General features: G+C 57.4%; 2 protein-coding genes and 1 pseudogene across 2 annotated transcripts; 2 read left to right on the forward strand and 1 right to left on the reverse strand.

Annotated features, from left to right (window-relative positions):
• The first annotated feature begins 489 nt into the window (after window positions 1–489).
• LOC138084634 (protein-tyrosine sulfotransferase 2-like) lies at window positions 490–1,533 on the forward strand (annotated as a pseudogene).
• A 9,404-nt stretch (window positions 1,534–10,937) lies between these two features.
• On the forward strand, window positions 10,938–11,966 carry LOC138083125 (interferon-induced transmembrane protein 3-like). The gene is made up of 2 exons (XM_068976779.1): window positions 10,938–11,241; window positions 11,690–11,966. The coding sequence occupies exons 1-2, from the start codon at window positions 10,993–10,995 to the stop codon at window positions 11,879–11,881; spliced, it is 441 nt and encodes a 146-aa protein (XP_068832880.1). The 5' UTR covers window positions 10,938–10,992; the 3' UTR covers window positions 11,882–11,966.
• Window positions 11,967–14,573: 2,607 nt separating this feature from the next.
• Window positions 14,574–16,735, reverse strand: LOC138083053 (interferon-induced transmembrane protein 1-like). Its single transcript, XM_068976646.1, has 3 exons — window positions 16,658–16,735; window positions 15,570–15,974; window positions 14,574–14,881 (listed from the first exon to the last, which is right to left on the reverse strand). Exons 1-3 carry the CDS (start codon window positions 16,718–16,720, stop codon window positions 14,693–14,695), a joined length of 657 nt encoding a protein of 218 aa, XP_068832747.1. The 5' UTR covers window positions 16,721–16,735; the 3' UTR covers window positions 14,574–14,692.
• Window positions 16,736–19,087: the final 2,352 nt, after the last annotated feature.

Consider the following 19,087-nt stretch of genomic DNA (forward strand, 5'->3'; position numbering starts at 1 on the left):
TATAGCGTATAAGAATATATCCTTATCAAATTGCCAATGGCATTTTTCACAGAACTAGAACAAAAACTTTACAATTTGTTTAGTAACACAAAAGACCCCAAACCTCACAGCAGTCTTGGGAAACAAAACAGGGCTTCCGCCAGCTGACCCCTTCCTATGGGATTCCTTCCTGGAGGACTCTGACTTCAGACTGTACTACAAAGTTACTGTAATCAAGACAGCACGGTACTGGCACAAAAGCAGAAACATAGATCAATGAAGCAAGGTAGGGAGCTCGGAGATAAACCCGCACACCAGTGGGCACCTTATCTTTGACGAAGGAGCAAACACATACAACGGAGAAAAGACAGGCTCTTCAATAAATGGTGCTGAGAAACCTGGACAAGTACATGTGAAAATGAAATGAGAACGCCTCCTGTCCTCCCTACTGGCTCCAGAGGGAAGTCTCTGCATGCTGTCGCTGGTCGGTGGCCCCTCCCCAGGCCCAGCATGTGCCTGTCGTGGCAGAGGGCACTGCCGGCGGCTGGCTTGGGGTGGTCCCGGTGGCGGCAGTCCAGCTGGGGCAGCAGGTGCTGGAGTGCCGGTGGTGCTGGGGCCCATGGGGCCGCTGGCGGGCCATGCAGTTCGAGCAGGAGGACTTGGGGATGGTGGGCATGAACTGCATGGCATTCCGCTAGGGCAAGGCCATGCCCCTCATCTTTGTGGGCAGCGTGCCCCAGGGCGGCACCATGCCGGACGCCGTGCCAGTGCGCTGGGAAAGGAGACCACATCCTCCCCCACATGTTGGCTGTGCACCAGGCCTGGTCCAAGTGAGGCTGAGAGAAGCTGCAGCCGGACGAGGCCTTCAGCCTGGAGGTGATCGCCGAGCGCCGCGAGCCAGCCTGAGTCCTCCGCAGCAAAGACTCCTTTACCCTCAAGTGCTACATCGACCTGTTGGCCTCTCCCCAACTCCAGGCTCCTGCCGGTGGTGCAGGACAGCCTCTGCGCCCTCCCTGGGCACTCGCAAGGGCACCATCGCTGGCTTCAACCCTAGTAGCTACGGCGACTGCCTCTCCAAGGGGAGCAGGCCGTCGCGGTGCTGTACGCCCTGAGCACGGAGGAGGCAAAGCACAAGTGCCCGGCGCGCCCTACGAGCAACGGGTGCTGTGCCCCTGGCGCTCCCTCAAGCTCATCCTCTGCTGCGACAGCACCCTGCATCAGGACGACCTTATCTGCAAGCCCTGCAGCCTAAGTCCAGGATCGGGCTCCACAGGCCAGGCCCTCGCGCCTGTGAACCTGGAAGCTCTCTCCAAGTGGACTGGCCACGTTCCTGGGGATGTGCTGAGGGACATGGGCCAGATGGCCCCCATGCTGGCCCAGCTCAGCTATGACCCCTATGCAAACCCACCCAATTACGAGAACCCCAGCCCCACCCCAGGGTCATCAACCACACACACCAGGTCTTGAAACAGGGACTACAATACACAGGTCAGTCTGAAAGGCTGCTTTCAGGTAGACAAGAACAGCACCTCTTCCCACCTGAGAAGCTCGTGATTCCCAGATCTCCGCAAATGGCTTTGTTGCCAGGAGAAACTGCATTAGAGTGGAAACTGGACCTTTAATCCAAGCATATTGTTCGCTGTTATATTAATCGCCTAAACAGGGGGAAGGTATATGCATATGTTTGCAAAAGCTGAATTATTGAAAACTTACCTCTTCACACTCTATCTTAGGACAGTCTGGGGCAGAGGACCAAGAGGGTGGAAGCAGGCTGGTTTCGAAACGTCGGCATTTTTTCCCTGAAAACTTTTTCCAAGAAATGGATCTGCAGGGTCTTCAGGGACAAAGCCACCGCCCAGGCCTCTCCTGTGGACTCTTACTTTCGAATTCAAAGAATCTGTGTGAGAGTTTAGTATATGAGGTCTTCTTTGATTCTCCTTTTCTCTTTGGTTCTACTCAGTTTCACAGAGGAAATATTTATATAATTTGAATAAACTGAATGGCGGGAAAAAGCACTTCCTAACACCATACACAAGAACAAACTCAAAATGGATTAAAGACCTAAATGTAAGGCCAGAAACTATAAAAACTCTTAGAGGAAAACATAGACAGAACACCGTGATATAAATTGCAGCAAGATTTTCCTTGAGCCACCTCCTGGAGTAAAGGAAATAAAAGCAAAAACCAACAAACAAATGGGACCAACAGTTAGCACTGGACACGAAGCAACCGACTGGTTCAAAATTGGGAAAGGAGTACAACAAGGCTGCATATTGTCACCCTGCTTATTTAACTCATATCCAGAGTACATCATGCAAAATGCCGGACTACATAAATCGCAAGCTGGAATCAAGATTGCCAGGAGAAATATCAACAACCTCAGATATGCAGGTGATACGACTCTAATGGCAGAAAGTGAAGAGGAACTGAGGAGCCTCTGGATGACTGTGAAAGACGAGAGTGAAAAAGCTGGCTTAAAACTCAACAATAAAAAAACTAAGATCGTGGCACCCAATCCCATCACTTCATGGCAAACCAGTTCAGTCAGTTCAGTCGCTCAGTCGCGTCTGACTCTTTGCGACCCCATGAATAGCAGCACACCAGGCCTCCCCGTCCATCACCAACTCCGGGAGTTCACTCAGACTCACGTCCATCGAGTCCGTGATGCCATCCAGCCATCTCATCTTCGGTCGTCCCCTTCTCCTCCTGCCCCCACTCCCTCTCAGCATCAGAGTCCTTCTCCAGCGAGTCAACGCTTCACATGAGGTGGCCAAAGTACTGGAGTTTCAGCTTCAGCATCATTCCTTCCAAAGAAATCCTAGAGCTGATCTCCTTCAGGAAGGACTGGTTGGATCTCCTTGCAGTCCAAGGGACTCTCAAGAGTCTCCTCCAACACCACAGTTCGAAAGCATCAATTCTTCGGCGCTCAGCCTTCTTCACAGTCCAACTCTCACATCCATACATGACCACAGGAAAAACCATAGCCTTGACTAGACGGACCTTAGTCGGCAAGGTAATGTCTCTGCTTTTGAATATGCTATCTAGGTTGGTCATAACTTTTCTTCCAAGGAGTAAGCATCTTTTAATTTCATGGCTGCAGTCACCATCTGCAGTGATTTTGGAGCCCCAAAAAATAAAGTCTGACACTGTTTCCACTGTTTCCCCCATCTGTTTCCCATGGAGTGATGGGACCAGATGCCATGATCTTCGTTTTCTGAATGTTGAGCTTTAAGCCAACATTTTCCACCCTCCACTTTCACTTTCATCAAGAGGCTTTTTAGCTCCTCTTCACTTTCTGCCACAAGGGTGGTGTCATCTGCATATCTGAGGTGATTGATATTTCTCCCTGCAATCTTGATTCCAGCTTGTGCTTCTTCCAGTCCAGCGTTTCTCATGATGTACTCTGCATATAAGTTAAATAAGCAGGGTGACAGTATGCAGCCTTGACGTGCTCCTTTTCCTATTTGGAACCAGTCTGTTGTTCCATGTCCAGATGACCATTATATCTACTACTGTGGGCAGGAATCCCTTAGGAGAAATGGAGTAGCCATCATGATCAACAAAAGAATACGAAATGCAGTACTTGGATGCAATCTCAAAAATGACAGAATGATTTCTGTTTGTTTCCAAGGCAAACCATTCAATATCACGGTAATCCAAGTCTATGCCCCAACCAGTAATGCTGAAGAAGCTGAAGTTGAACGGTTCTACGAAGACCTACAAGACCTTTTAGAACTAACACCCAAAAAAGATGTCCTTTTCATTACAGGGGACTGGAATGCAAAAGTAGGAAGTCAAGAAACACCTGGAGTAACAGGCAAATTTGGCCTTGGAATATGGAATGAAGCAGGGCAAAGATTAATGGAGTTTTGCCAAGAAAATGCACTGGTCATAGCAAACGCCCTCTTCCAACAACACAAGAGAAGACTCTACACATGGACATCACCAGATGGTCAACACCGAAATCAGATTGATTATATTCTTTGCAGCCAAAGATGGAGAAGCTCTATACAGTCAACAAAAACAAGACCAGGAGCTGACTGTGGCTCAGATCATGAACTCCTTATTACCAAATTCAGACTTAAATTGAAGAAAGTAGGGAAAACCACTAGACCATTCAGGTATGACCTAAATCAAATCCCTTATGATTTTACAGTGGAAGTGAGAAATAGATTTAAGGGCCTAGATCTGATAGATAGAGTGCCTGATGAACTATGGCATGAGGTTCATGACATTGTACAGGAGACAGGGATCAAGACCATCCCCATGGAAAAGAAATGCAAAAAAGCAAAATGGCTGTCATGGCAAATAGAAGGGGGAAAATTGGAAGAAGTGACAGATTTTATTATTGGGGGGGCTCCAAAATCACTGCAGATGGTGACTGCAGCCATGAAGTTAAAAGATGCTTACTCCTTGGAAGGAAAGTTATGACCAACCTAGATAGCATTTTGAAAAGCAGAGACATTACTTTGCCATCAAAGGTCCGTCTAGTCAAGGCTATGTTTTTTCCAGTGGTCATGTATGGATGTGAGAGTTGGACTATGAAGAAAGCTGAGTGGTGAAGAACTGATGCTTTTGAACTGTGGTGTTGGAGAAGACTCTTGAGAGTCCCTTGGACTGCAAGGAGATCCAACCAGTCCATCCTAAAGGAGATCAGTTCCAGGTGTTCATTGGAAGGAATGATGCTGAAGCTGAAACTCCAGTACTTTGGCCACCTGATGCAATGAGCTGACTCATTGGAAAAGACCCTGATGCTGGAAAAGATTGAAGGCGGGAGAAGAAGGGGATGACAGAGGATGAGATTGTTGGATGGCATCTCCGACTCAATGGACATGAGTTTGAGTAAACTCCGTGAGTTGGTGATGGACAGGGAAGCCTGGTGTGCTGCAGTCCATGGGGTCGCAAAGAGTCGGACACGACTGAGCGAATGAACTGAACTGAACTGAACCTTCTGACTAGTCTTGTTATCTTGAAGCTTGCATACTGTGGGTTGGGTCTGGTAAGACCTTTCTGTTGTTAGTTGTGATCTTGTTAATTTAAGAGGCATGTTGTGGGAGCGGGTCTGATAAGAGCATATAAGGTCTTGCTAAGACAAAGGGCACTCTCCACCCCTTCTGATTCTACGTCAAAAGGTTTCTCTGTCCCTTTTCAGCGCTTCGCTGGTGGCTCAGAGGGTAAAGCGTCTGCCTGCGATATAGGAGACCCGGGTTTGATCCCTGGGTTGGGAAGATCCCCTGGAGAAGGAAATGGCAACCCACTCCAGTATTCTGGCCTAGAAAATTCCATGGATGGAGGATCCTGATAGGCTACAGTCCACGGGGTTGCAAAGAGTTGGACATGACTGAGCGACTTCACTTTCTTTCACTTTCATACTTTAATAAAACTCTGATACACAAAAGCTCTTTATTTATCAAGCCTGGCCCCTGGTCCCAAAGCTAAATCTTCTTTGGAGATCAAAAATCTGACACCATTCACCACAAGCTATCACTACCGTATGCAAAACAGGTAGCTAATGAGAAATTGCTACGAAACACAGGGAGCTCAGCCTGGTGCTCTGAGAGGACCTGGAGCAGTGGGAAAATCAACACCCAGAAACCACTAGTGATGGCCGACCCAATGATTAGGGTTAAGAAGACAACTCCATTTGCAATAGTAGTTTTAAAATACTTAGTAAAAAATTTACCCAAGTAGGTGTATGACTTGTATGCCAAAAACTACAGATCATTGCTGAAAGGAACTAAAAAAGCCTAAATAAATGAAAAGACATCTATGCCCACAGACCTGAGCTCTTAGGCAACACTCCACAGATGACCTTCAGTTTCAACACAGTACAGTTCAGTTCATTTCAGTCGCTCAGTCGTGTCTGACTGTTTGTGACCCCATGAATAGCAGCACACCAGGCCTCCCTGTCCATCACCAACTCCCGGAGTTCACTCAGACTCACGTCCATCGAGTCCGTGATGCCATCCAGCCATCTCATCCTCTGTCGTCCCCTTCTCCTCCTGCCCCCAATCCCTCCCAGCATCAGAGTCTTCTCCAGTGAGTCAGCTCTTCGCATGAGGTGGCCAAAGTACTGGAGTTTCAGCTTCAGCATCATTCCTTCCAAAGAAATCCCAGGGCTGACCTCCTTCAGGAAGGACTGGTTGGATCTCCTTGCAGTCCAAGGGACTCTCAAGAGTCTCCTCCAACACCACAGTTCGAAAGCATCAATTCTTCGGCACTCAGCCTTCTTCACAGTCCAACTCTCACATCCGTACGTGACCACTGGAAAAATCATAGCCTTGATTAGACGGACCTTAGTCGGCAAAGTAATGTCTCTGCTTTTGAATATGCTGTCTAGGTTGGTCATAACTTTTCTTCCAAGGAGTAAGCATCTTTTAATTTCATGGCTGCAGTCACCATCTGCAGTGATTTTGGAGCCCCCAAAATAAAGTCTGACACTGTTTCCACTGTTTCCCCATCTGTTTCCCATGGAGTGATGGGACCAGATGCCATGATCTTCATTTTCTGAATGTTGAGCTTTAAGCCAACGTTTTCACTCTCCTCTTTTACTTTCATCAAGAGGCTTTTTACTTCCTCTTCACTTTCTGCCATAAGGGTGATGTCATCTGCATATCTAAGGTGATTGATATTTCTCCCGGCAATCTTGATTCCAGCTTGTGTTTCTTCCAGTCCAGGATTTCTCATGATGTACTCTGCATATAAGTCAAAATTCCCACAGTTTTTATTTTTATTTTTTCCAGAAATGGATAGGCTGATCCTAAAATCCACATGGAATTGTCAGGCCAAAACCATCTTGGAAAAGCATAACAGAGTTAGGGGCTCATGCTTCCTGATTCAAAATTCACTACCAAGCTGCAGTCAGCGAGGGGTTGTGTTCCTGGCGTAAGAGACACACATGGACTGTGGGACGGAAATGAGAGGCCATGATAAACTTACACGCAGAAGGTCACAGGAGGCCAACAGGCTGCCAGGACTGTTCACAGCTGGCGCAGATGTGGGTGTCCACATGGGGAGGGAAGAAGCTGGACCCTGCCTCGCAGTTCATACAAAATTAACTCAAAATGGATACAGCGAGACAGGCCGTGACCAGCGGCCTTTTGCTACAGGGCTTACTCCTGGACCGACTTCTCCTAGACTGGAAAAGAAACTGTGAGGGACTAAGAGAGACTGCACGCACGGGCATCTGGGGCAAGACATGGGCAGCAAGACACAGAGGCCGGAGCACGCCTGCCCGTGATCCCCGCACACAGCGCCAGCCACGGCGGCAGGCCCTCGAAGCCCCCCTGCGGGCCAGCCTGCCCAGCAGGCCACACCCTCACCCACTGAAGGGACCAGCTCGCCCTGTGTAGGGATGAACATGGGCCCCTGTTGCTTGTTTTTGCTCCGTCCTTCTGAAGCAGGGGCCCCAGTAAAGCCATTCCTCAATTCCTCATCTGGCCTCGTATCAATTTCTACAATTAAAGAGTCCAGGAGCCTGAGTCGGCAACAGTGGGACCTGGTATAAAAGCTGAACTGCAAAACGGTTAGAAGGAAACGCAGCGTGACTTTGGATCAGGCAATGGTTTGTTAGCTACGTTACAAGATCTAAAGAAAACAGAGATAAATTGTCGTTTGCCAAATGAAAAATGTCTGTGTCTCAAAGGACACTCAAGAAAGTGAAAAGACAATCTAAAAAATGGGAGAGAATTTGGAATTCATGTATCTGACAAGGGCCTAGTATTCAGCACATAGAAGAAGAACGGCCATTCAACAACAGCAAGGCCCACAGACCAAGCAGTCAGCGGAAAAAGGCCCAAGCAGACAGCTTCCGAAGACACGTGAACAGCTGGTGAGCAGAACCCATGCTCGGCACCGGTGGTGGGCAAGAACATGCCCATAAACCACCACCAAGGGGGCAGCTGCCGTGGTTTTATGCGACCCAGCAGTTCCACTCCAAGATGCAGCCGAAGAGAGCTGAAATGTGTGGCGACGGAAAACCTTGACCACAAATGTTTCTAAGCATTATTCATAATAGCCCAAAGCTGGAAATGGTCAAATGTCCATAGGTTGATGAAGAAAGGAAAAAAATATATGGTGTCCTCTTACAGTACAACATTAACCAGCCATAAAGACAGGGGGTTCCGGCACAGCCTGCCCCAGGGACGAACATCACGTAGTGAGATGCCACACAACCAAAGGCACGTGATTTACACGGAAAAGCCCAGGAGGGAAACCCACGCCGAAAGAGCAGACTGGTGTTTGAAGGGAGCGATGCGCTGAAGGGATTAGGGAGGGCCCCCTACTGGGAATGGGGTTCCCTTACCCTAAGGCGGGCGGGGAGGCTGGCTGTTGGAGCTGGACAACATGGCACCGGAAAAGTGCCAGAGAAGCTCACTTGTTCGCTTTCTGTGGGTGAAACAAAACCGGTTCTGCTCGGCAACTTTCAGGGGATTAGAAATTAAGCCGTATAACCAATCAGTAAATAAGGCTTCCCTGGTGGCTCAGAGGGTAGAGCATCTGCCTGCAGCGCCGGAGACCCGGGTTCGATCCCTGCATCGGGAAGATCCTCTGGAGAAGGAAATGGCAACCCACTCCAGTACTCTTGCCTGGAAAATTCCATGGACAGAGGAGCCTGATAGGATATAGTCCATGGGGTCTCAAAGAGTCGGACACGACTGAGCGACTTCACTTTTCAACCAATAAATAAAAGCGCACAGAAGCAAAGGCGTGACTGTCACCTGGCAGCGACCTCCTACGTGTCACCATCAGCACTGCACAGCGGGTCATCCTGTCTATAGACCGGCCCCTGGGGAGAAGCTGCCGGAGGCTGAGCTGCGGCGCCTCCCCAGCCAGGAGCATGGGGGCCTGCTGGGGGCCCGAGGCCGCAGGGGAGCCTCACCCTATGCGGTTGAGGACGTGAGCCTGCGCAGACACGACCACCCGGCTTGTGGGTGTCCATCCTGCCCACGCCGACCCCGCCCTCTGATGGCCCAGCGTGCACAGCAGCTCGGCCGAAGGACAGCCTGCTGGGTCAGTGCCGCCAGCAGGAGCGCAGAGCACACAAGATACCTCCACAAGCAGGGCTTAACAGGGGGGCCAGGGCGCAGAGCAGAGCTGTCCCAGAGAGATAGGAGGTGAGGAGGCCCAGGGTCCCAGCGCCAGGCCTCAGGGTGGTGTGGGGGCGCTGGGTCAGAGCACCAGGCCTCAGGGCAGTGTGGGGGCCACTGGGGCACCCGAGGCTGGCCTGGGAGCCTTGCTGAAAAGGGACACAGCCGGTGGGATGGCCTTGCTCCTAACAGGACGGCCCAGGCCTGGCCATCACCGCCCACAGCCTCACACACAGGTGAGGGCAGAGACAGGAGAACACGTGGCCCTGCGGTCTGAAGAGAGCGGAGGCCTGGCCACAGAGCCAACCCACCCTGTCCCTGAGGAGGGGGCACAGCCTCAAGCGCAGAGCCGTCCTGCCAGCACGCCTGCTGCCCCTGGAGCCACCCCAGGCCCCACGAGAAGTGAGGGGGGACGGGGGAGGCAGGAAGGCCAGGCTGCATGGACACGCAGGCCCAGGGCTCCCAGCGGCTGCCAGATGCCTGGCAGTCGTCCTGCCTCCGCACAGCTGGCCCTGGTCCCGCTCCCCCAGCCCTTGGGGGACCGTGGGAGGCTCCTCGGGGCAGGCCACACGGGCTGCTGGGTGCTGACCTGCAACCGGGAAGGACCCAAACCCCGCCTGGAGTGGGGACTCAGGACTGGGGGGCCAGTGCCCCTCAGAGGGGAGGCCTGTGCAGCTGGGGGGCTGGCGGTGGGGGCAGGGCTCCTCTGGGCCCGGGGGTGAGGCTGTGTGGGGCCTGGCAGGAGCCCCCGAGTGGGGACAGTGGGCGCTGCAGCAGGCTTGGGCCTGAGACCCCCCAGGCTGGGGAAGAGTCCCAGCCCCAACCAACCCCTAAATCGGGAGCAGGTGTTGCTGAGACAGGGCCTAACTCTGGCGAGACCCCAAATTTGGCACATTGATTATTTTACGCTGTGTGGATGAAAAGTGTCATCTGCCCCATCAGGAAGCAAAGGGCGCTGCAGCCCCTCAGGGTGGAAAAGCAGGCTGCTGCCCAGACAGCTGGGAGGCGCGTCAGGGGAGTGATTTCACAGGGTCCAGAGTCTTGCATGTTCCCATATGAAGAAAAGGGCTAACTTCTCTAAATTAAGACATTGAGTTTTCTTTAATTAACAGAATCTTTTGATGTTCCAGCTACCTGGTTTTACTGCTCAAACTCCTATAAATTCTGCCCCTCACTTCATCTCTTTGGAGCAACCTGTCAGAGCAAACGAACGCTCTGGGTCTCGGACTTAGGTGCTCAGGTTTATGGCAAATGAAAGACAGTTCCCATCTATTTGGTTGTACTTTTTTTTTTTCAGTCAACAAGAGAAACCGCCCTGAAAGGGTGTCTCTTCTTGTACCAGGATGGGGGTGGGTGGGGGGGGTGAGGGGACTACATTCCTAGAAACTCTCATGGTGGGAGGAGGCAAGGACTGACCTCTGCAGGAAATCACCTTTATTTCTATGCATCTCGGGGTCATCTCCCAAAAGGGGCCTCTCCTCCCCACCCCAGCACCTTTTGTCTCTAGCTCACAGGGGCATTTAAGGGGGTGGATTCAGCATTTCCGGGAGAAATTTCTCAAAATTTTCTCATTTGCAGAAAACTGTTTACTCAGCATTCCTGGGTCTCTCCCATATACAGGAGGTTACATGTTCTTAAACTGTTATTTGTATTTCTTCTATTAAAGTATCTTTTATTACAAAAGGAGGGGGAGGGGAGAAGGAAGTCGGCCCCTTCCAGCCTCTGGGACAGGACATCCCTCCAGGCCCTAGCCTTGCTCTCACCCACCCAGTGTAACCTGACACTCAATGGTTCACCCCGCCTCCTAGGACCAGCCCATCCCCAATACTCCAAAAGCCAGGAAACGGAAATTCAGAGAAATCGAAACTCCTGAGTAAAGACAGGAGCCCCGAGTGTGTGCTGGCACAGATACTCCATCCCCAGCATGAACCGCACGTCCCAGCTCTTATTCACTGGGGCCCACGGTGCGGTGCCCCCAGGCTATGAGGTGCTCAAGGAGGAGCACGAGGTGGCCGTGCTGGGGGCGCCCCAGAGCCCGGCGCCCATGACGACCACGGTGATCAACATCCGCAGCGACACCGCCGTGCCCGACCACATCGTGTGGTCCCTGTTCAACACCGTCTTCATGAACTGGTGCTGCCTGGGCTTCGTGGCATTCGCCTACTCTGTGAAGGTGGGTGCGCACCTGGGGCGTCTCCAGAAAGTGCTGGGAGCCTGGAGAGGCCCAGCCCGGATGACACGTGGGGTTGGGGAGCCCCCGTGTGTTGTTGTGTGTGCATGTTGTGCGTGTGTGTGTGTGTGTGTGTGTGTGTGTACATGCAGGTCATGATGAGGCTGCAGGGGGGTGTGGGGATGACCAGGGTCAGCCTTCTGTCTCCTGGTGGGTGAGTGGCCAGTGAGGGGGCTGAGAGGAAGGGTGGGAGAGCCCTGGGCCTCCTGGAGAGGCTGACTGTCTGTGGGAAAGGTCATGGAGACCCCGGGAGGGGAGGAGCGCTCACCGGCCACAGTCGTGCTCAACTCCAGGGGACGGGCGGGCGTGGGTCCTCGCTGGGAGGAACGGGCAGTGGGGGGCCAGCCGGGGGGCCTGAGGCACAGGCCCCTCACCACCTCTCCTCCCCCAGTCTAGGGACCGGAAGATGGTCGGCGACATCACCGGGGCCCAGAGCTACGCCTCCACCGCCAAGTGCCTGAACATCTGCGCCCTGGTCCTGGGCCTCCTTCTGACTGTCGTCCTCATCATCCTTGTGTCCACCGGCTCCCTGATGATCGTTCAAGCAATCTCGGAGCTCATACAGAACTACGGAGGCCACTAGTCCCTGCCCACAGCCCGAGGCAGTCACCCCTTTTTCCTACAGCCTATACAGGCGTGTGTCCACCAAGAAATAAAAGGAGGCATTTGTGTGTGAGGGCGCTGTGTTTTGACCTGGGGAGGGGTCCCTTGAGAGTCCCAGCCTGGCCGTGAGCCCGAGCCCACCTCCTCCCACCCCGCACTGTCCCACATGCTCTGAGGCTCTAGGCGGGGCCCGGCCAGTCCTCTGGCCCGGCGTGCCTGGGGCCTTGGGCTGGGGCTGCAGTTACTGGTCAGGGGGTTGGGGTGTGGGTTCCTCAAGGGCTGGGCGCAGAACACCCTCGGCTCTGTTGACAAAACAGAAGAAACCGCTCAGAAGCCTGCAAATAAGAAGATAGTTTGGCGCCTTAGGATTTGCAGTTGGAGAAATGCAGATTCGGGTGGCAAGTCAACTGTGCTCCAGGCAAGTCCAGAGGGCGGGGGTCACAACACAGCGAGGACGGTCCAGAGCACGGAGGTTCCAGAAAGGGGGCGGCGCCAGCAGGCCAGGGTCACGGCCGGCAGCTGACTGGTGGCTAACAGAGCTTTCCAGGGAGCGAAGAGCAGGAGTTCCGGGGGTCCGAGGGCGGCCCGGCCAGGACGCTGGTCAGTTCCGGCTCTCCTGGCGCCCAGCTCCCTCTCACACCCTGCGGCACGTCCCTCTCGTCACTGTCCTTCGCACGGCCCCGCAGGCCCCCTCTGCCGGGAAGGCCACAGGAGCACCGCGTCCACCGCTGCAGAGAGAGCCCCGTGCTGCTCAGCTAGAGGAGAGGCCCCTGCCCTGCCCTGCCCTCGACACCAGCCCCATCCTTCTTCTGCCATGGCCTCCAGACACGGGGGCACTCGAGGGGCAGGGCAGACCCGCCCACCCCCATCTGGGCCGGGGCGTGTAGAGGGGCGGCGGAGCCACCCCCTCGTCCCCTGACTCCTCATGTGGGTCCCCTCCCCAGTCTGTGCCTACCCCAGCCCCCTGACTGGGGGAGGCTGCGGGGAGGCTGCGATCCCAGGGTGGGCCAGGAGGGAGCCCCTCTCCCTGTGGGTCTGACACCCGTGAGCACGAGGGGCAGCACCAAGGAAGTCCTGGCGGAGGCTGGCAGGCACGCCCCTCAGGGTCGGGAAGGACTTCCTCCAAGGCGGGGGAGAGCCAGCAGCCGGCAAAGCCCTGGAGCTGGCAGGGGCGCTGCCCAGCGGCGCAGACCCCGCTGGGTGGGCTGGGGAGGCAGAATCTTCCCGTGCCAGCAGCAACAGGAAGGGGCCAGGGGCACGCCTGCCCACCCCCAGCCTGGGACTCATCTGCCCTGCTCTGCCCTCCCCAGGCTGGGACCAAACCTGGCATCTTAAGGAGCCCTGTCTTCTCAGTTCCTCTGAGGCCCAGTCCAGGCAAAGCAGAGGCAGGGCCTTCTCCCCACGGGCTCCTTGGAAAAGGGACCCCCTGTCACCCTGGCCCAGGGCTCCAACCTCCCCACTCTGTCCTCCTGCTCCCCCAACTCTTTCAGCCCAGCCCAGGTCACCCACAGCTGACAGAGGACACGGGACTGTCCCCTGGAACCAGGCCAGGATGTGGCTCCGAGGACCACAGCTGCTCACAGCCTGGCCGTCAGCTCCCAGAGCCGTCGAGGGAAGGTCCCTCAGTTTCCCCTGCTTGATGCCTCGGGCCTCCTGTGAATTTTCAGAAGGTCCGGAACACGGGCCTTTGCGGCTTGCACCTGGGGGCTTCCCACCTAGCAGGACCCTCACCGCAAATCGGTGAAGCTCAGGCGGGCTACACTCAGTGCCACCAGCCCTCAGGATTGCTGCCCACCTGAGAGGATGTGGGGACCCCCTAGGGCCTGCCAGGGTTGTGGGTTCACAGGTCAGGGGTCAGGGTCACATAGCTGTCCCCCTCGTCCCTGCCTGGGAGACCGTCCTTCCTGGACTCAGAGAGGCAGTCTGCCAGCCTCTCCTGCAGGACACAGCGTCCCTGAGGCTGAGCCCCTGTGCTCGCGTGTGGGACCCAAGAGAGAGTGGGCGACCTCATCCGAGTCACCGTCCTCCAGGGAGGATCCAGACCAGCCTGGCTCCCAGGGAGGGCCCAGTGGGGACTGGGCGTCCATCCCCTCTGAGTGCCAGGAGGAGGGGAACCCACTATGAAGAGCTGCTGACTTCCGTGAGAGCCGGGCAGGACTAGCCCTGGGACCCGAGTGAGCCCGGGAGAGCCTGGGTCCCCAAAGGGCGTGTGGACGGCTCACTCCCCAGCAGCAGCCTGTGGCTGCTGGACTCCTCCAGCCTCTCTGGGTGACACCCAGGACACCCTTGCAGGGCACAGCGGCTCCGCAGCTGGGGTGTGGCCCCCCACCCGCTCCCCCTGGGGCGTCAGAGACGGGGATACCTGTCCGGGTGTCTCTCCCCACACTGGGCTAGGAGGGCCCCCGTCTCCCCGTCTGCATCCCAGGCTCACAACAATGTCCCAGGGTCCCCAGTGTGTGCGAGGCCCTTCCACCCAGCAGGGCCTGCTGGTTTTGAGGGGAGGAAGGGGTCTTTCCTCTGGGGGTTCCTGTTGACCAGGGTGGGGTCACCAGCTCTGCTCTGGCCTTCTCAGTCAGCCCGCAGCTGACCGCTCTGGGCTCCCCAGAGGCCGCCAGGGTCACAGCAGTGTCCCCTCCGCAGGAGACATCACAGCAGCTTCACAGACAAGGGCACTTTATTGATTCAGCGGTTGACAATCTGTGTCTATAAACTGCTGCCTATGGGTTGGGAGCGGGGCGGGCCCATGCCTCGGGTGCAAAGCCACCAAGGACGGTGGAGGCCCTGACAGCGGCTAGTAGCCTCTATTTTTCATTATCTCCAAAGCCGTACGGTAGACTGCCACGTAGATGAACACGAGAACAACGATCGATCCAATGGTCAGAAAGATGCCCAGGACCAGGGCCCAGATGTTCAGGCACTTGGCGGTGGAGGCGTAGCTCTGGGCCCCAGTGATGTCGCCGACCATCTTCCGGTCCCTAGACTGGAGGAGGAGAGGTGGTGAGGGTCCAGGGACCGCCAGGCCTGTGGCTCAGGCCCCCCCCTGCTGGTCCCAGTCACCCGATGGGCCCTCACACTCCCGTTCCCTGGAGTCTGAACAGGACAGTGGCAGTGAGACCCTCTCCTCTTGGGGCCTCTGTCTGTGTCCTCACAGAGAGTCAGCCTCTCCAGGAGCCCCAGGGCTCAGCCTCCCTTTCTCAGGCCCCTTCACCGGCCAGTCACCCACCAGGGGCCAGGGTCCTTGCAGCACCTCCCTTGTTTCCGGACCAGACTCGAGTTCTGAAGCTGAGTGTGAAGGCTGCGCCTTCCCTGATGAGGCTGGGAAGGAGGCCGTCTTGGCATGTGAGAGACACAGACCCTCAGCTCCACCGCATGTGAACCCAGGCAGCCTCGCCATGAGTCTCACTGGGAACGATCCCCCAAGCCACACACACACACACACACACACACACACACACAGCACACACACCCAAAGAGCATGCACACAGACCCGCACACACGGGGGCTCCCCAGTGCACGCACCATCCGGGCTGGGGCATCTCCAGGGGCTCCCCAGTGCACGCACCATCCCGGCTGGGGCGTCGCCAGGGGCTCCCCAGGGCACTCGCCATCCGGGCTGGGCCTCCCCAGGCTCCCAGCACTTTCTGGAGACGCCCCAGGTGCCCACCCACCTTCACAGAGTAGGCGAATGCCACGAAGCCCAGGCAGCACCAGTTCATGAAGACGGTGTTGAACAGGGACCACACAATGTGGTCGGGCACGGCGGTGTCGCTGCGGATGTTGATCACCGTGGCCGTCACGGGCGCAGGGCTCTGGGGCGCCCCCAGCATGGCCACCTGGCTCTGGGGCGCCCCCAGCACGGCCACCTCGTGCTCCTCCTTGAGCATCTCTGGCGCAGAGGGAACCAGGCGCTGAAGCAAAGGAGCAGGATCGAGACGTGTGTTCCCGGAGGCAGAGCCGGTGCAGATGAGGTCCGGATATAGGCAGGAGCAAAGGGGCCTGGGGGGCGGGCCTGCCCAGTAGTTTCGTTTCCTGACTGTTTCGTTTGGGCTGGTCCTCGGAGGTGGGAGGGACCGCTGCGCATCATGTTACATCAAGGTTAGAGGAAGTAAGCCGGTGGAGGGGGCTTCAGGCCCGGCAGGGCCATCTCGCTTCCCATATAGCGCTCTGTTCGGACTCTGGGACTCTTCCCCAGCCTGGGGGGTCTCAGGCCCAAGCCTGCTGCAGCGCCCACTGTCCCCACTCGGGGGCTCCTGCCAGGCCCCACTCAGCCTCACCCCCGGGCCCAGAGGAACCCCGCCCCCACCGCCAGCCCCCCAGCTGCACAGGCCTCCCCTCTGAGGGGCACTGGCCCCCCAGTCCTGAGTCCCCACTCCAGGCGGGGTTTGGGTCCTTCCCGGTTGCAGGTCAGCACCCAGCAGCCCGTGTGGCCTGCCCCGAGGAGCCTCCCACGGTCCCCCAAGGGCTGGGGGAGCGGGACCAGGGCCAGCTGTGCGGAGGCAGGACGCCTGCCAGGCGTCTGGCAGCCGCTGGGAGCCCTGGGCCTGCGTGTCCATGCAGCCTGGCCTTCCTGCCTCCCCCGTCCCCCCTCATTTCTCGTGGGGCCTGGGGTGGCTCCAGGGGCAGCAGGCGTGCTGGCAGGACGGCTCTGCGCTTGAGGCTGTGCCCCCTCCTCAGGGACAGGGTGGGTCGGCTCTGTGGCCAGGCCTCCGCTCTCTTCAGACCGCAGGGCCACGTGTTCTCCTGTCTCTGCCCTCACCTGTGTGTGAGGCTGTGGGCGGTGATGGCCAGGCCTGGGCCGTCCTGTTAGGAGCAAGGCCATCCCACCGGCTGTGTCCCTTTTCGGCAAGGCTCCCAGGCCAGCCTCGGGTGCCCCCGGCCAGGCCGACAGTCTGCCCGGGCAGCAGCACCTGGGCCCCCAGGGCTTCGTCCGCTGCGTCCAGAGCCTCCTCCAGGTCCATCTGGGTCTTGGGCAGACTGGAGAGTGGAATGGAAGTGATGTGGGGGTGGCGCCTGCACCCCTGGGGCCCTGAGGTGGTCCATGTCCGCTCCTCTCCCAGGAAGGGGTGTTGGTTAGGTTTCCTCCCTGCTGGGGTGGGCCCTGGGAGCCGTTCCAGCATCTCCCCGCAGCCACCCTGTGTGCGAGGCTCTTCCCCAGAAGCCGCAGAGCACGTGAGAGGACTGCGAGCACCGCCTGCTTCCTCTTCTCCCGGGCCTGGGCGCCCGCGGGGGCCGGCCCCACTCCGAGGGTGGCTAGGGCCCGCGCGCCCCTCGGGAAAGGGCACCTGGTGATGTTCAGCTTTAGACCTGGGCCCTGAGCCCACTCCCTGAGATGTTGGGGATCCCGAGTCCTGGGCTCTGTTACCCAGGACCCACCTATTCCGCACCCTCCCCCCACCCCCGGGCAGTCTGGGGGATGTGCCCGAAAGCTACCCCGCCCAGGGCCCTGCTCTCAGTCAGCCACAGGATCTGGTCTGAAGACCAGTTCACAACAGGGGCCGTGGGGTCACCGGGTGGCGAGATTTTCCCCCAGTCCTCGCAGCTGCCCTGCCTCCTGGGCTTGTGGGCTCCGGCTGCCTGTCCTCCACTGTGCCCCGAGGGACGCGCCTGCGAATGTCTCCGGAGCCCTCTGCTGTGGGGGAGGTCACAGCCCTGCCCCCCAGCTCTGGTCTGCTCGTTTGCCCGCATCCCCAGCACAGTCCTGGGCAGGGCAGGGGCTGCTCCAGCCTCCGCCTGGCTCAGGCATTCGGTGGGCTTTCCGGTTTCTGCACTCTGTCCTGAGGGGCACAGTAGAAGGCAGGACACAGTGCAGAGGCCCAGTCCCCCGAGGGGCTCCAGGAAATGTGGCCCCGTGCGGCGCCCCGGGAGGGGCCGTGGCAGAGCGGGACCAAGAGTTCCATGTGACTGGGAGCCCGTCCTTCCTGCCCTCTGCAGCGCACAGCCCAGGGTCCGGTCGTGCCCGAGTCCCCCTCCATGATGGGGGTCTGGGCTGGCCTCCAGCCGCTTCCTGCCTCCAGAGTCCTTCCCAGACCCAGAGAAGCAGGTGGTCCAGCCCCGCCTCCAGGACACACCCTCCCTGGAGCTGCCCCCCTCTGCTTACCCCCCCCAGGGCCCCCACGACCTGCCCAGAGACCTCTACCCCCAGCCACTTCTGAGGGGTGGGGGAGGTAGGGTGAAGTGAGAGGGAGGGTCGGGGATCACAGAGGGGAGCGGGGATGGACATCAGTGTGGGGGGGCTTCCACCACCGCAGCCTGGCTCGTGAACGTGGTCTGCCCTGGGCTGCCTAAGCGCCCGCACCTCCAGGGCCCTGAGAGGACGGGAAGGGGCTGCCTCCCTCGTCGGGGGCTGACCTTTCCAGGGTTTAGCCAGGGCCAGAGCGCATGGTGCCAAGGTGGCTGCTCCTCACTCTAGCTGCCCTGTGCTGCCTCAGGCCACTCATCCCCTGGCACCCTCTGGAGGAGCCGGGATAGGCTGGAGAAGGCAGCAGCGGGGTGTGGCCGGCTGGACCTTCCCGGCAGCTGGGAGGGAGACGGGCCCCCAGATACTGAAAGCAGTGCCTCCCTAGAGAGCCTGGGCTGCCGCCGTCACCCTAGCCCAGCTGCTCCCTGCCAACTGTCTGTCTGATCCCGAGGGTCAAGGGTGTTCCGGACACAGAGTGTCCTTGGATCAGGGTCAGGCCTTGGGAAAGGAGGGACGCCTATCCTGGGACGCTGCTCCAGCTGTTGCTCCCAGCTGGAAGCCAGAAACCAGCAAAACCAGAGCAGCACAGCGGGGCGGGGGAGGGCGCTGAGCCGCAGAGGCAGGCTGGGGACCGGCTCGGGACCGTCCGCGCACTTTATTGAATTCACCAGCCTTCAGCTGGGTCTCTGTAAACTGCGGCAGGAAAGGGCGGGGATCGGGGCGGAGGGGCCACCGCCGCTGGTGCGGAGCCTGCTGCGGACCGTCCGGGACTTGGTGTTGGCCATGAGCAGCTACTGCTGGCCTCCTTGCTGTGTTAAATCCTAAACCGAACACTGAAACTAGGCCCTGATCCAGTGGCAAAAACAGTGATAAACATGAAGGTCAGAAGGAGGCTCAGGACCAGCGCCCAGACCTTCAGGCGCTGGCGGCGGAGGCGCAGCTCCAGGCCCCACTGATGTCGCGGGGCTGGACCACCTTCTTCTCTGGGTCTGGGAAGGACTCTGGAGG

The sequence above is a fragment of the Capricornis sumatraensis genome, chromosome 8 (assembly GCF_032405125.1).
Source record: "Capricornis sumatraensis isolate serow.1 chromosome 8, serow.2, whole genome shotgun sequence".
Taxonomy (NCBI): domain Eukaryota; kingdom Metazoa; phylum Chordata; class Mammalia; order Artiodactyla; family Bovidae; genus Capricornis; species Capricornis sumatraensis.

What these genes read in the sequence shown, in the direction of transcription:
- LOC138083125 (XM_068976779.1), top strand. Translation starts at nt 10,993, where the DNA reads ATGAACCGCACGTCCCAGCTCTTATTCACTGGGGCCCACGGTGCGGTG. An exon ending in CATTCGCCTACTCTGTGAAG is followed by an intron (nt 11,242 to 11,689) that starts GTGGGTGCGCAC and finishes CTCCTCCCCCAG; the next exon opens with TCTAGGGACCGGAAGATGGT.
- LOC138083053 (XM_068976646.1), bottom strand. Translation starts at nt 16,720, where the DNA reads ATGGCCTTGCTCCTAACAGGACGGCCCAGGCCTGGCCATCACCGCCCA. An exon ending in GCCCACAGCCTCACACACAG is followed by an intron (nt 15,975 to 16,657) that starts GTGAGGGCAGAG and finishes CATGATGCGCAG; the next exon opens with CGGTCCCTCCCACCTCCGAG. An exon ending in CATTCGCCTACTCTGTGAAG is followed by an intron (nt 14,882 to 15,569) that starts GTGGGTGGGCAC and finishes CTCCTCCTCCAG; the next exon opens with TCTAGGGACCGGAAGATGGT.